Source organism: Garra rufa, chromosome 1 (genome assembly GCF_049309525.1).
Source record: "Garra rufa chromosome 1, GarRuf1.0, whole genome shotgun sequence".
Taxonomy (NCBI): Eukaryota; Metazoa; Chordata; class Actinopteri; order Cypriniformes; family Cyprinidae; genus Garra; species Garra rufa.
In genome coordinates, this window is record NC_133361.1 from 56,882,711 (window position 1) to 56,899,829 (window position 17,119).

Consider the following 17,119-nt stretch of genomic DNA (forward strand, 5'->3'; position numbering starts at 1 on the left):
CATCCCGAGAAATGAAGGCGAAAGTGGACAGGGCTTGTAACACAAGACCCTCGCTGAGTTCTGGGAACTTTTCCGAATTGTGTGTTTGTGGGTAAATCAACAACTGCTCAATATCGCTGCGGGCAGCCACCGGACTGTCTGACCCCGCTCTTGATATTTCCTGGGGTGCAAAACTGTGTTTTTGTCTGGTATGATCACCAAATGCAGCCAACTCGTGTAGCTGATGAAGAACATGATCATATTCCAATTAATTGAATTTTTGTGTGAGCATTTATAAGTATTAAGTACAGTAATTAAGGCTTAATGACATTTGATTGTTGCTGAATATGTTTACAGTGTTTAGAAATTGCTTTAGGGAATACCTGTACAAACATGTTCCCTAAAATATTTATTGTAGGCAAGGCTCAACAATAAGGATGGCCCAAGGCCAGATGGCACTACTTACACTTATGTCCTTATGTCAGGGTAATTTTTAAAAAAGTTAGACAGGAAAGCAAAGGACCTCAAGATGGACATCAAACGTGAGCGTGTTCCATTGATGTATGGTTTGTTAGGATAGGACAATATTTGACAGAGCAACAAATATTTGAAAATCTGGAATTTGAGGGTGCAAAAAAAATCTAAATATTGAGAAAATCTCCTTTAAAGTTGTCCAAATGAAGTTCTTTGCAATGCATATAACTAATCAAAAATTAAGTTTTGATATATTTATGCTTGGAAATTTACTAAATATCTTCATGGAACATGATCTTTACTTAATATCCTAATGATTTTTGGCATAAACGAAAAAGCGTTTTTGAGGAATGGGCTGAAACAATTAAGGTGATTTAGCAATATTTTTGAAGCTTGAAACCTTTGATCCCCAGTTATCAAAGCTCTAAACAACATGAAGCTGTGTTTAGGAGAGGATGACGATTCGATTATTTAACACTATTAGAATTTGGAGATATGACCAAAAAGTTATTTTTGTCATGAAAGTAATATATTTTGATGGAAAAATAGTCTCAATAGTCAGACAGCAGCAGGTTTATTAGTCTGCTAGTCTGCTAAAGCAAAGATCTAATATACTTACATCAAATTTCTCAAATGGTTTATTTTCACTTCAGACATAACCGATTGTGAATATTCACCAAAATGGGCATTTTGACATTTTTTGTGTGTATCCATCTTATTTGTCCCATAATAGTGGCCATGGCCATTTGTAAAATATATGGGTCCAGCTTCCAGTCTCAAATGCGTCCAGCAATTTTTAGCTGTACAAATTGCTCACTGCGCTGCTTGATATTGCAAACTGATGTGTCTTACCATATTATTTTATTAACACACAGGATTGTAGTGCGAATAGTTTTACCCTTTACTGCACGTTGTTATTCTTCTCGTTATTTCCCTACAGCAGCCAATGAACCAGAAGTCTCCCTTATAGGCTTCCACTTCGAAGAATAATCGCACAGCCCTAGTATGTGCCCCCAATTCACCAGTGTCTTTTGAACTTGGATATGATGGTGGTTTTGTTCATTTTAACCCCGTTCCCTGGTGTAGGTCTGCTCCAGGTTCACTGTAGGGATATAGAGATCTGTCAATGCAACAACCAATCTCTTCTCACAGCTCCCAATTTCTTTGAATTATTTTTTTGAAAGCTGATAGAAGTTTGTGTATGTGAGTCTCCTGTTCGCAGAGCGTTTTCACCAAGCATTGCAAACTTTGTGTCCTGTGTGATTCAGCATAGTGTGAAAGCACCAGCTTGTGAATCTGAGGTTTGGAAAAGCTTGTGAAAAGTTCAAAAGCACAGTCGGCATGGCCCTAGTATGTACCTCCGAATCACCAATTTTAACTCAGTTCCCTCAGGATAAAGTAGTGTTTGCTCCAGGTTTGGTGTAGGGATGTGGAGACCTGTCATAACAAAAACCCATCTCTCCTCACAGCTCCCAGTTTCTTTGAATTTTTTTCCTTGAAAGCTGATGGAAGCATGTGTAGAAGTGTGGAAGAGAACAGTCTCCTGTTCACAAGAGAAAGAGAGTTCTTTCGTAACACAGGTTTCTTTCAGCATCTACATCCCCTCGTAGGGCTTGAGGTCTGGCCATCAGCAGGTCAGGTAGAGCTACAAAGAAAGACAGCACAGAGGAGTGATTGTACCACCTACCAGAGAGCCCACATCGCAAAACCAGACCCACACGGAATATGCACTCATATTGGGATGACATTCATGTACTGTACTTCTGTAGAATTCATAAAAAAGAGTGTTATCAAATAAATACTTGTTTTCCAATGACCCCCATGACGGGGGATTAAATTCTGCGGAAAATTGAGTTGTGTGGGCACGGGCCCTGTGCGGGCCTGCTCAAAACACACAGATAGGGTCTGAGCTCACTCTCTTCCCCTCCTCAAACACAGATGTCCCAGTTGTGAGGCTGACGTTGCCTTCCTCAGATTCTGAGGAGTTAAAAAAGTTATGTTATGCCTGTTGCTTTGTGCCATGGAGCCTTCAGCAGTCTTCATTTCCTGCCTTAACCTGCCCTCTTGTTGTAGTGTCGTGGAATGTTCTTCGACCTCAGGAGATCTCTAGTAATTGTGCATAATTAATTCTAGCTTCTGGCAAACTAGTGGAATTTATTTTTGGAACTTTCATGCAAAGTTCTAATATAGAACTTGGTACAGGGATTGTCTCTTTGGAGCAAGAACCTTGCGAATTAGTCAACTTCTGGTTTCTAGTCTTGAGATGCTATACTACCCCCTTTCATCCTCCACTCAAACCTTAGAATGAATCATTCATTTTCAGACCTTCACAGCTGTCACACCATTTCTCACGAGTGTCAAGAACCACCACTGTCAAGACACTTACGTGTCAAGCTGATTTACATCAGAGCGTTTTCTCTAAGCATTGCAAACTTTGTGTCCAGTGTGATTCAACACCATGTGAAAGTTTGACACCGGTTTGTGATTCTGAGGGTTGACAAACCTTGCAAAGTTCAAAAGCTCAGTCAGCAAAGTGTTTACCCTCAGTGTGTTCATTAAAATTATCAACATGAGCCTTCATATTTATCCAGTCTGATCTATTTCCGCTCTACTTGTCTATGTTGCCCCATTTCACATCTAATAGACACAGCAGTCAGTTCTGAGAAGCCAGTCTGAGGCCATGGATTCAGGAAATGAACAGCTCCTTTGGCTTATCCCATATGGATGGAGTAAAAGCATCTGACCCTCTGCTTTTCATGTGATAAAATGCTGAGTCAAAATACCTGCATTGCAAAATAGACCGCATAAGATGTTGCTCCATGATTTCTGATAAGATGAGTCAGGCATGTTGTGGGTTAAAATCCAGGAATAGGCAGCTTCCAGACCGATGCTGCAGACATCTAGAAATTTAGGATTTGTTTCTTGCACAAGACTTCCAAAAACTTGTGAGCTGTCAATGTAAGGCATCGCAGCTACTTAAGATGCCTTCTTTTGGCATAATTCTAAAGCAGTATTGCTTATATTCTTTGCAAAGAAGGGAATCCCATCCCTCCCCAGTGGCAAACAAATCAAACTCTGCTTTAACTTGAGACTTTCAGAGTGTTCCAAAATGGTTCTTTACGAGGTTCTGGTAGAATGCTGAAATCCTGGCTGAAAATATCAAACATGTTTAATATCCTCCGACTGGATATGAGTTTGTGGCTATCATACACTATACAATTTACTATGAAATCTGTCAACTCTGACCGTCCAAAATTTGCAGACTGGCTATGATTTTTGGCAAATAGCTCTGACTTGTCCAGACTTAAAATCAGGCCAAAAATCTGGGTAAAAGTCATGGAATGTAGGTCGGGTTGCAAAGAGGCTGAACATTTCTGGTGAATTTAGGGGGGGAAATCCCTAAATTTTGGAAACTGTCCAGGATTTTTTTTTTTTGACACTTTCCACCAGAAATGTTCTGCCCAGGGATAGGCAACGTGGGTCCTAAAGTGCTGATGTCTTGCAGAGTTTAGCTCTAACCTTAATCAAACACACCTAAACCAGCTAATCAAGGTCTTTAAGATTAATAGGGCTACAGGCAGGTGAGGTTTTTTTTTAGGGTTGAAACAAAACTCTGCAGGACATCAGCACTCCGACCGACATTGCCTATCCCTGGTTGTGCCCCTTTGCAACCCGAAGTGTAGGTAGCTGATACCAAGATATATCACTAGGTTTTGCAGCAATAGCTGTTTTACTGGATGCTTTTATGCACCCTATTGAATGGTCAATGCTTAAGTAATGGCCCCCAAGCTGTTACTTGACATTTAAAGACATTAAGGGGGGAAATGCAAGCTATTTAGCTGCTGGCGCACGGTTTATTCCAAAAGCACCACAGTGCAACTTGGCTCATTCTATAGCAGGCCACTTGTGCCTGAAGTGACAGCTTTCCCTTCTAAAGTGATATGTTTGCACTAATGGCTGTCAGTGAGGACTTCACTAAGACAAGATTGTGGATGGAGATTTTTTACGCCTGGGACGTTTGAAGGATTTGAACAGGAGACAGCCCTGTTACTTACCTGCAGGATGTCTTGCTTTAATTTCGGCATGCCCTAACAAAATATATCCACCCCAGACAAGTAGCATTTCCATTTGTCATACTCCTGCAAACATCAGAACATACGAGGGTGTCTGTGCCCAGAGGACACAGTTTTTTTGCCTGAGCTTGTACTGAAACGAATATATCTCCCCCTTATCGCCCTCATGAAATCTTGTAAAGTTCAGAGTTTAGTCTCTAATTGTGCCACAGCTTGAGCAATACGAGGCACTTTTACAAGACATTGGTTTGTTGGCAATCTCAAATGTACTGGAGTTTTTATTTTTCCATTCTCTTTATGACCACACATGGCCTCAAGTGGGGAATGATGAAAGTCTAACTTTGTGCTCTGGTATCAAAATAAGCTGATAAAAGTTATTGGGTGGCTTCTTTATTATTTGGCTGTAGTCTGCATCTTTCCCAAAAGTATTGTTCTTTAGTTGTCAGAAGTTGCTTTTTCCACCATACTCTCCATCTTTTTGAAGTTTTGTTGTTTTTCTCCCACTCAGGTTTTCAGCGTTGCATCATGCTGCTCTCACGGGCACCACGGAGTTGCTCTCTCTGCTGTTGGAAGCTCAGGCTGTTGTGGACATCAAGGATAGCAATGGTTGGAACTCCCTCCTCATTACTTTCAGCTCTACATTGAGTAAAACTTGCATATTAATCCAAGACTTCATAAATGCAGTCTGATAAAAGACTTCAGCCTTTCTTTCTGTTAACCTTTACATAGCAGGGCCATTCAAAAGTGAGATAATTTACTCACCTCCATGTCATCCAAGATGGTAATGTCTTTCTTCAGTCAAAAAGTAATTAAGGTTTTTGTGGAAAACACAGTACATTTTTATCCATATAGTGGACTTGAATGGGGATCAGAGGGTTCCAAATTGCAGTTTCAATGCAGCTTCAAAAGGGCTCTACACAATCCCAGCCAAGGAATAAGGGTATTTTCCATTGAAACGATTGGTCATTTTCTAAAAAAAAAAGAACATTTATATACTTTTTAACCACAAATGCTCATCTTGCATTAGTACGACTTTGCACATTATGTTATCGTTTCGAAAAGGTCACGATTGGCGTAGGCGGAAAATACCGACCGTGTTTACGAAGCAAACATGCAATGAAAGTCAAATGCGATTTACAAAAAAAAGGTAAAATAACAATGTTGGACGATTGTGAGGTTGGAGAAGAAAATGAGATGGGAGTTTTTCACCCTACCCTACTTTTTTGAACCGAAGTGAAGTCGTAGAGGTGCATCGCAGAGCTGCAAGATGAGCATTTGTGGTTAAAAAGTACATACATTTTTATTTTTCATAGAAAATGACTGATTGTTTCGCTAGATAAGACCCATATTCCTCATCTGGGATCGTGTAGAGCCCTTTGAAGCTGCGTTGAAACTGCAATTTGGACCCCATTGAAGTCCACTATATGGAGAAATATCCTGCAATATTTTCCTTATAAACCTTAGTTTCTTTTCAACTTAAGAAAGAAAGACATGGGGGGTGAGTAAATTATCAGAAAAATTTTCATTTAGGAGTGAACTAATACTTAAATTTAAATGCATTGGAATTGAGGTCGTGGACAGGATGCAGAATAATATGAATTTAAACCAACCCAACATATAGAGCATTTCTTGAAACTTTTTATGCCATAAATTTGTATTCTTACTCATGTATTGAAATGGAGCCAAGTCTTAAATTTTGTCCAGTCTTGTACAGAGCTTGCATAACTCTGCGTCAGAGATTTAATTTGCTATGCTTTGCTCCGCAGGCATGCGGCCGCTGCATTACGCAGCGTGGCAGGGTAAAGCTGACTCAGTGCTCATGCTGCTGAGATCAGGGGCCGCCGTTAACAACGCGTCTCATGACGGGCAGATTCCACTGCACCTGGCTGCTCAGTACGGACACTATGAGGTGGTGCGTATCTGTTAGACCAGTAGCTTCCAACAATGTTCACCCAACACTGCACATCTACATAATCAAACACAACCTGATTCAACTCATCAGTTAATTGGTAGAGACTCCAAGACCTGAAATGGGTGTGTCAGACAAGGGAGACATGCAAAATGTAAACCACCGCATTAGAACACACTCAGTGAACCAACGCTCTTAAAGAGCAGAGCAGTTTACCACTTTGGCTTAAATAGCCCAGCCTCACAATGTTTTTCTATTGAAAACCATTCCATATTTACTCTGTTTATAAATTTGGTTCCAAAAGCCTACTGGGAAAACTGACCAGTACGTCCCTGTTTCAAAAACTGTGTTGTTGAACACAGCACCTGCGAATCATCTGACATCCACCTCACTGAAATGCAAAGAAATGTGATATCTGCATTGCGACATCAACAAGTGACCCCAGATGGGTTTTGGTGTGAACTAGTGATGGATCAGAGATAATCTGCCTGCTTTTCTGATTTATGTCTAATCTCACATGTATAAACAAAATAGTTGGTACAAAAACAGAATTCCTAAATTCTCTCTCGCTCTGTTTATCAGTCTGAGATGTTGTTGCAGCACCAGTCGAACCCGTGCATTCTAAACAAGGCTAAGAAGACGCCTCTGGATCTGGCCTGTGAGTTTGGCCGAGTGAAGGTCAGTGAGCTCATCTCTATAGAGACTTATCAGTGTTTCAGTACTAGTGTGTTTGTTCTCATTCTTCATGCGAGATGTCATTCGTTACATCACTGTCACTATGGTTATAGTTACCTCATAAATTACATACGATAAGAACATGCCCCGGTCATATTTTACCTCAAAATTTGATTTCGGGGAGACAATTTTTGTGAGGTTACAGATTACAGATAGCACCTGTGTGTATGCTACAAAAATATTTTCCTCATCTCTTTCCTTCTGCCCTGACTGTGATTTGTTTTCCCGTCTGTTTTTTGTGTTCCATTCATGTACCGAGTGAATGAGAGCTCAGATTTCAGGAGCTGCTTTGTTTTTCGTGTTCTCGTGCACACATGCCCAGTGGTGTGTGATTTCACTTCAGCTGTGTATTTAGGCCATTTCGAGGTGTTACTTTAATGGCAGTGTGTGCATGCATGGTATTTAATCAGCTGCTGTATTGAGGTATCAGGGTGCGGCTGAAGCAACTGGATAATGTCTTTCTCGCCCTACGTGTGTGCTGACGCGCAAGAAATCCACTCGGTACTGCCTGCTTTGGGTGTGCCTTTAAAATGCACAGCAGTGAGGCTGTCCTCAGTGTGAACTATGCTAACTTTCAATATACGATCAATAGAGTCGTCATGTGTATGATAACAGATAGAAAAATGCTAACTTTATGCATATCAGTCAAGTGTTTATCTATAGTTGAGGTCACCTTGCAGAATATGTTAATTAATGTTAATAAATTGCATGGTATTTTTCATTTAGTACTGACCTGAATAAGATATTTCACACAAAAGACGTTTATATATAGTCCAGATAAGAAAATAATAGTTGAATTTATAAAAATGATGTTCAAAAGTGTACATACGCTTGATTTGTTTGTTTAGTAATAGTTGTTCATGAGTCCCTTGTTTGTCCTAGTTATTCTTCAGAAAAAGCCTTCAATTCTTTGGTTTTTCAGCAGTTTTGTGTATTGAACCCTTTCCAACAATGACTGTATGATTTTGAGATCTATCTTTTCACACTGAGGACAACTGAGGGACTCATATGCAACTATTACAGAAGGTTCAAACGCTCACTGATGCTCCAGAAGGAAATGCAATGCATTAAGAAAGAGAAACATGTATTTTCTGTAGCTTCTGAAGGGCAGTACTAAATGGTCAAATATATATATTTAGGCAAAATATGAAAAATGTACACATCTTAATTCCGTTCAAAAGTTTACACCCCCATCTTTTAATGCATTGTGTTTCTTTCTGGAGCATCAGTGAGCGTTTGAACCTTCTGTAATAGTTGTTTATGAGTCCCTCAGTTGTCCTCAGTGTGAAAAGATGGATCTCAAAATCATACAGTCATTGTTGGAAAGCATTCAAATACACAAAAATGCTGAAAAACCAAAGAATTTGTGGGATCTGAAAGATTTTTCTGAAGAACAGTGGGCAGTTTAACTGTTCAGGACGAACAAGGAACTCATGAACAACTGTCACTAAACAACAAAAAAATGTTGTGGATCATTCAGGTAACAACATAGTGTTAAAAATCAAATGTATGTAAACTTTTGAACAGGGTAATTTTTATAAATTTTAAACATATTTTCTCTTGTGGACTAAATATAAACATCCTTTATATGAAAAATCATATTCATGTCAGTACTAAAGAAAAAATAACATGCATTTTGTGGGATCCCTCTCATTTTGGTAAAAATAATTAACATTTAGCAGATTCTGCAAGGTGTGTGAAAACTTTTTACCGCAACTGTATCTACTCAGTGTTTGTAACAATAAAGTCACATTTTGCTCAAAGAACGTCATCATATTTTTCCAAGTATGCTGGCCATCTGACTGGTTTGCATTCATCTTATTCTTTTCATTCATCTTATCCATTTAAAAAAAGAAATATCCACCATCAGAAACGGTGACAGACATCAAAACCTTGGCTCGCCTCACATTTGGCTGCTGTGCGGCATTTTTCTCTTTTGCATAAAGTCGATCGTTTTCGCTGTTTGCTCCGCTTCACTCCACGCTATCCCACAATCCCCAGTGCAAGTCTGACGCTTGCCTTCCAAACTAGAAAATGATTTGAAACATCTAGCTCCACTGACTCTGCTCCAGGGGACACACACCATTAGTGTTTGTGGCCCAGATGTTTTTTGGTGTTAATGGTCCCTGTGACACATTAGCATGACCTCATCCTCACCTGTGGGGCCTCCGAGAGCCAACACTCACCTTCCCAAGAGCCCTCTGTCTCTGTGTGTGTTTTCATAACTCTCACATCTTCTCGCCTTTTCCTTTTCTGTCTCTAAACTTTCATTCAGTAGTCTTGCTCTCAGTTCAGTTTAGCATCGAAACTGTACATGGCATGTTTGTAGCTTACCTGTGTACCATATATTCCGTTTAAAGCCACAGCTTACGTAATAATGGTTTGAGAATAGTACAAAATGTCGAAATCAAGTAATTTTCTTAATTTTCAAAGTTATCTTTCTCTTTTGTAGGTGGCTCAGCTGTTGTTGAGCAGTAATATGGTTGCGTCTCTGCTAGAGGGAGATCGGAAAGACGGGTCAGACTCAAACTGTAACACTCCTCTGCACCTCGCTGCACGAAACGGACACAAGGATGTCATCCGGTAAGCTTTTGGAAACCTCTTGTGTGTTGCGCATCTGTAGGCATCAGTCTCAGCTGTGTCAGGCTGTCCTGTCTCTCTGGAGAGATGCGTATGTGTTTACACTTCATTTGCTTCTCCTGCTAAGGTGTTTTCCACAACTGTTAGCACAGAAACACTGCTGATATACTGTAAACATGACCCTTATAATACATTGTGATTCGATGACCCACATTCAAAACTGAACTTCAACTGATTTGAGGCACATCAGTTGAATTCTGTATTGATGCACCAAATTGCACTAATGCTTGTTAGCAACTCATACAGTCCCAGGTGTATTTGAGTGTTTCTTCAGACAAACCCAATCCATCTTTGTGTGTCCATATAATAAAAAGTAAAATGTTTAACGCTTAAAAAAGATATACGGTAATCATGACAATAATCCATATGACCTCAGTGAATAAAGCCAGAAACAATAGGTGTTTGCAATAAAAAGACTAATATATTTTGTATTTTTGTTTTATAGTGTTCTAATACTTCATAGGGCATTGTGAAGCTTGTGCAAGAAGTGACAGACACCTTCTGTATCACTTCACGTGTGAGTTTCGCAATGCGTTTATGTGACATCTCTCAGCACGCGTACATGATTCTTCTAAAAAAACTTGCGTTACAACACGCCTACTTGATGCTTCACAACATGCTTACATAACACTTCACTACACTCTTAGTCAGGGGTAGGCAAGGTTTTATAGAGCCGCTGTCCTGCAGAGTTTAACTCCAACCCTAATTAAACACACCAGAACAAGTTAGTCATTGTCTTTAGGATAATAAGGCTACAAGCAGGTGAGTTTTTTTTTTCAGGGTTGGAGCTCTTAGAGATGCTTAATGCTTGATCCTTCGCAACACACTTATATGTGACCGTGGACCACAAAACCAGTCATAAGGTAAAATTTTACAAACCTGAGATGTATACATCATATGAAAGATCAATAAATAAGCTTTCTACTGATATATGGTTTGTTAGGATAGGACAGTATTTGGCCGAGATACTTCTATTTGAAAATCTGAAATCTAAGGGTGCAAAAAAATCAAAATACTGATAAAATCACCTTTAAAGTTGTCCAAATTAAGTTCTTAACAATGCATATTACTAATCAAAAAATACATTTTGATATATTTATAGTAGGAATTTTACACAAAATCTTCATGGAACGTGATCTTTACTTAATTTCCTAATGATTTTTGGCATAAAAGAAAAATCAATAATTTTGACCCATACAATGTATTTTTGGCTATTGCTACAAATACACCCTTGCTACTTTCAGTTGGTTTTGTGGTCCAGGGTTACATATGATACTTCACAATGTGCTCATGTCATGCTTCACAACACTCTTAATGATGCTTCACAACACGCTTATATGACACTTCAACATCACGCTTCACCACACGCTTACATGAAGCTTCACAACATGCTTACGTGAAGTTTTTAAAACACTATTTTGTCACGCTTCCAACATGCTACGTGACAACTTACTTTTGTGATATTGATGTGCTTTGGAACTTGTTATGCTTTACAACACACGTGATACTTCACAGCACTTTTAGTGATTCTTAACATGTGTACATGACACTTCACAACACGCTTAGTACAGGTCAACACGCTTAAGTGACACTTCTCAATGCTTTTTGTGATGCTTTACAACAAACTTACACAACACTTCAAATCATGCTCACACTCCACAATGCACAATTACATGATGCTTCGCAACGTCACGCTTACATGCTTCACAACACGCTTATAGCACTTGTCAACATGCTTACGTGACACTTACTTTTTTAGTCACGCTTAACACATTTACATGCTTCATGTCATGCTTCGCAACGCCATGTTTAGCAATATGACGTGACACTTCTCAACACTTTTAGTCATGCTTTACAACGCACTTACATGACACTTTGAAAACATGTCACGCTTCACAACTTCATGCTTACTAGGGATGGGAATCTTCAGGCACTTCACGATCCGATCCGATTCGGATTCTGGGAGTCGCGATCCAATTTCAAAACGATACATTTTTTCCCCAATTAATTCTTCTGCTGTGCAAATACATCTTTACAACTACATTTTAACAAAATATAAAATTGTAGTTTCTATGGTTTTTGTTAATAGTTGGAATCTCTGTATGTCAGTACTGTCATCTTAAATGTAGGTGTGTGACTCTTTATTTACGATTTTCATTATCAACTAAATATCATGATGCATCACATTCTCAGTTTACAATATTACTGTACATGGCTACATTTTCATATACATTTTATATAAAATTTATTTATATATATATATTTTTTAATTATATAAGCAGGCTACTTTTTAAAACAATTACTTAAAATACGTGTTCTTTAAGTATTCGAAAGTTTACAGACAATAGTTATTGGTTTTTCTTTTTTCCTCAGCAATATTGCTGTTTGATTATTACTGATGAGACAGTGCCAGGTTTAACAGGCTGCATTTAAACTAATGCATTCAAACTAGATATATTAGATGTTTTGTCCTGCTCTGAAAACATAACTGACTGTGTGTACAGTTTCGTATAAAAGTATTCGAAAATGCGAGTGCATTTAACCGCATCCGCAATCGAGCTTTAGGATGAACAAACACAAAGCGCATGTGAAAGTCTGTCAGTGCACGAGTTTCGTGCATCTAATAGTACTGAATTACAAAAGGCATAAATGAAAGCATATCTAAAGTAAAACACGGCGGGTGGAAGCACACACTGTCAAGCAATGTGCACGTGTCTTACAGCGCAAATTCTGTGCAATGAAGACCGCCGCGTCTCTGGTGCGTGCACACGTGCCATATGCGGGGAAAAACACAAGCTCAGAATCGTTAAAGAGAGAATTGCGATGCATCGGAGAATCGATTTTTTCTCCCACCCCTAATGCTTACGTGCTTCACAACACGCTTAGTGCTTGTCAACACGCTTATGTGACACTTCTCAACATTTATGTTATACTTTACAGTAGAGATGCACCGATTGCAATTTTCTTGGCCGATTCCGATTTTTCAGTAAGTGTGACCTGCCGATTCCGATTTTTGCTGATTCCGATTTTTTTTTGAGAACTGTAATGAAAGCATAGGCCTATACAGAAATATTTTCTTTAATTAAATTTATTTTATAATAAAATACATTTTTAAACATTATAGGATCTTCTTACAACAAAATAACTTTAACAACAAAATAAAGTGCTTTGTGCCCTCGAAAAAGGTATAAAATTAGTTCCTGTAACTAACATAGTATAGTTATACTAACAAAAATCGTGTCCTCAATGTATTTTTTTTATTTTATAATAAAAGAAATGTATAAACATTACAGCATCTTCTCATATTAAAATAACTTTAACAAAATAAAGTGCTCTGAGCCTTTAAAACATTAGAAATAAAATATAAGTAACAAAGCAGGCATACGTACAAAAATCTACTTTCCTTCAATGAATTTTATATGGATTTTTTCTTAAGACATTAATTACAGGATCATCTCACAACAATAACTTTAATAACAAAACGTGCACTGTGTCTTCAAACAGGTAGAAATAACAACGTCTAGGTTACGTAGGTAACCCTCGTTCCCTGAAGGAGGGAACGGAGACGTTACATGGGAATTCGCTTAGAATCCAATCATATCTGAGCCTTATACAAAAGGCCAATGAAAATTGGCGAGTGGCATTTGCATGATGCGCCACGCCCCGTACATACGGGTATAAAAGGCGACGTCATGCGCCAGTCAGACAGGTTCTTCGCTGAGGAGCCGGGTTGAGCCGGCGTCAGCGCGACGACAGGGACGTGGCAGGGGATGTAACGTCTCCGTTCCCTCCTTCAGGGAACGAGGGTTACCTACGTAACCTAGACGTTCCCCTTCAGTCGAATCACTTCGACGTTACATGGGAACTGACCCTATGGAACAAGCCACGTCCCTGCGCCGCGTTACGCAACGACCACGTGCCGGCAGGCGGACGTGTCAACAGGCGGACGTTAACGTAACCTTCCCAACGCCCTGGGGCCCGAGAAGGGGGGTCCCCAGGGATGCCAGAAACTGAAGCAGGGGTTGGGGGGGCGGAGACATGAATTCTGTCCATGTGAAAATAAGAAATTCAATATATCCATAAGGGGGTTTTAGGGATATACGAGGGAAACAGAGGCCTTCTGGTTGACCCCTGGAAAAAATATAGAGAAAAATAGCCACAACCTGCGGGGCGAAGGAGACCCGGCAGGAGCACAGTCAAGAGCTACTCCGCGTCTAGCCCGGACTGAGGGGCATGGAGGACCCAGGTTCGCCGGAGGGAACAGACTGGGAGATAGCGCACGGATCCACGTGGGAATGGCGCAGCAAGCCGACACTAGCCGTCCTCCCGGTCACCTGTCAGAACTCGGGAGGACACGGCCTCTAAGCGAAGGTTGTAAAACCTGGCAAAGGTATTTGGTGTCGCCCAGCCGGCAGCTCTGCAGATGTCCGCTAATGAGGCGCCATGTGCCAACGCGTAGGAAGATGCAACACTCCGTGTGGAGTGGGCATGCAAGCCTAAGGGGCAAGGCTCTCCCTGATACAAGTAAGACAGGGAGATGGCTTCTACCACCCAATGCGCCAACCTCTGTTTGGAGACAGCATTCCCTTTCTGCTGACCTCCGAAGCAGACAAAGAGCTGCTCAGTGCGTCTGAAGTGCCGAGTGCGGTCTACGTAAGTGCGCAGAGCACGGACTGGACACAACGATGCTATAGCTGGGTCTGCCTCCTCCAAGGGCAGAGCTTGCAGGTTCACCACCTGATCGCGGAAAGGCGTGGTGGGAACCTTGGGCACATAGCCGGGCCGGGGTCTCAGGATGACGTGAGAATCGCCGGGCCCGAACTCCAGGCACGCTTCGTCGACAGAGAAAGCTTGCAGATCCCCCACCCTCTTGATGGAGGCCAACGCAGTCAGGAGCGCTGTCTTCAATGACAGAAACTTAAGCTCAACTGAGGCGAGGGGCTCGAAGGGAGGTCCCCGCAGGCCCTGGAGGGCGACGGAGAGGTCCCAAGAGGGTACGAGGCGCGGTCTGGGAGGATTGATCCTCCTAGCGCCTCTGAGGAATCTCACGACCAGAGGGTGCTTACCTAGGGATGATCCATCCACTGCATCGTGATGTGCGGCAATAGCGGCGACATACACTTTGAGAGTCGAAGGGGACAGCCTGCGCTCCAACTTCTCTTGCAGGAAGGAAAGCACTACTGCAATCGTGCATCTCTGTGGGTCCTGTTTGCGTGAGGAACACCAGTCGACGAATAGACCCCACCTCAGTGCGTACGCCTGCCTTGTAGAGGGGGCTCGGGACTGAGTGATGGTTTCTACCACGGCCTGTGGAAGGCCGGCGAGGTCTGAAGCGTCCCGTCCAGGAGCCAGACGTGCAAGTTCCATAGATCGGGACGTGGGTGCCAAATAGTGCCCATCCCCTGAGAAAGAAGGTCCTTCCTCAAGGGGATTTTCCAGGGAGGGGCTGCCGCGAGGGAAATGAGTTCTGGGAACCAGGTCCTGGCAGGCCAGTATGGGGCGACCAGGAGAACCTGCTCCTCGTCCTCCCTGATCTTGCACAGGGTCTGTGCAAGGAGGCTCACTGGGGGAAAGGCGTACTTGGGCCCCGGAGGCCAGCTGTGGGCCAGAGCGTCCCTGCCGAGGGATACCTCGTTGAGGGAGAAGAACTGCTGGCAGTGGGAGGATTCGGGGGAGGCAAACAGATCTATCTGGGCCTCCCCGAAATGCCTCCAAATCAGCTGGACTGTCTCGGGGTGGAGTCGCCATTCTCCAGGGAGGGTGGACTGCCGTGAGAGCTGATCGGCTGCACGGTTGAGTTCCCCCGGAATGTGAATGGCACGTAGCGATTTTAGCCACGTTTGACTCCAGAGGAGCAGACGGCGGGCGAGTTGTGACATGCGACGGGAGCGGAGGCCGCCCTGGCGGTTGATATAAGCCACAGTCGCAGTGCTGTCGGTACGCACAAGTACGTGCTTCTGACGCAACGTCGGTCGGAAGCGACGAAGGGCCAGAAGCACAGCCAACAACTCGAGGCAATTGATGTGCCACTGCAGTCGAGGTCCTGTCCAGGAGCCCGAAGCTGCTTGCCCGTTGCACACAGCACCCCAACCCGTGGTGGAGGCATCCGTGTAAACCACGATGTGCCTGGACACCTGCCCCAGGGGTACTCCGGCCTGGAGAAAGGCAGGGTCTGACCACGGGCTGAACAGGCGGCGACACTGCGGGGAAACGCCAATCCGGAGTGTGCCACGGTGCCATGCCCGTCTCGGGACTCGGTCGTGTAGCCAGTGCTGAAGCGGTCTCATATGAAGCAAGCCCAGCGGCGTTACCGCGGCCGCAGCTGCCATATGCCCCAGGAGCCTCTGAAAAGTTTTTAGAGGAACCGCTGTCTTGTGCCTGAATAAATCTAGACATCTCAGCACCGACTGAGCGCGCTCGTTGGTGAGACGGGCTGTCATGGAGACCGAGTCCAGCTCCACGCCGAGAAAAGAGATCCTCTGCACTGGGGAGAGTTTGCTCTTTTCTCGGTTGACCTGAAGGCCCAGGCGGCTGAGGTGCTGAAGCACCAGGTCCCTCTGGTCGCAAAGCACCTCTCGAGAGTGGGCTATCAGAAGCCAGTCGTCGAGATAGTTGAGGATGCGGAAACCTGACAGCCAAAGAGGGGCCAGGGCCGCTTCCGCAACCTTGGTGAAAACGCGAGGAGAGAGGGACAGGCCGAATGGGAGAACTTTGTACTGGTATGCTCGACCCTCGAACGCAAACCGAAGAAAGGGCCTGTGGCGAGGAAGAATCGAGACATGGAAGTACGCGTCCTTCAGGTCGATGGCTGCAAACCAATCCTGGGGACGAATGCATGAGAGCATGCGCTTCGTCGTGAGCATCTTGAACGGCAGCCTGAGAAGGGACCGATTCAGGACTCTGAGATCCAGGATGGGTCTTAACCCACCACTCTTTTTGGGCACGATGAAGTAGGGACTGTAAAACCCTGACCTCATCTCGGCTGGAGGGACAAGCTCGATCGCATCCTTCGCCAGTAGGACTGCGACCTCTGCACGCAGGACAGCGGCGTGGGTGTCTGAGTGGACACGAGTGTGAAGGACACCTCTGTACCTGGGCGGAGCTTTGGCGAACTGAATCGCATAGCCGAGACGTACCGTCCGTATCAACCACCGCGAGGGGCTGGGGAGCTGAAGCCAGGCCCCCAAGCGCCTCGACAGGGGTGTCAAGGGAACGTTGACCGACGTGACCGTGGTGGGGCAGCCTAGGGGGGGAACAGGAAGGGGAGACAAGCTGCTCTGAGCAGGGCCTACCTTCTTCCCAGGTTCCC

General features: G+C 43.1%; 1 protein-coding gene across 3 annotated transcripts in view; it reads left to right on the forward strand.

Annotated features, from left to right (window-relative positions):
- LOC141337372 (caskin-2) overlaps positions 1–17,119 on the forward strand; it is an 80,454-nt gene that overhangs the window by 40,790 nt on the left and 22,545 nt on the right. For all 3 annotated transcript variants that reach the window (XM_073843187.1, XM_073843193.1, XM_073843200.1), the window contains exons 4-7: positions 5,035–5,132; positions 6,293–6,438; positions 7,018–7,113; positions 9,623–9,753. In XM_073843187.1, the coding sequence (XP_073699288.1) occupies positions 5,035–5,132; positions 6,293–6,438; positions 7,018–7,113; positions 9,623–9,753 (471 nt within the window). The remainder of the gene's footprint in view (positions 1–5,034; positions 5,133–6,292; positions 6,439–7,017; positions 7,114–9,622; positions 9,754–17,119) is intronic.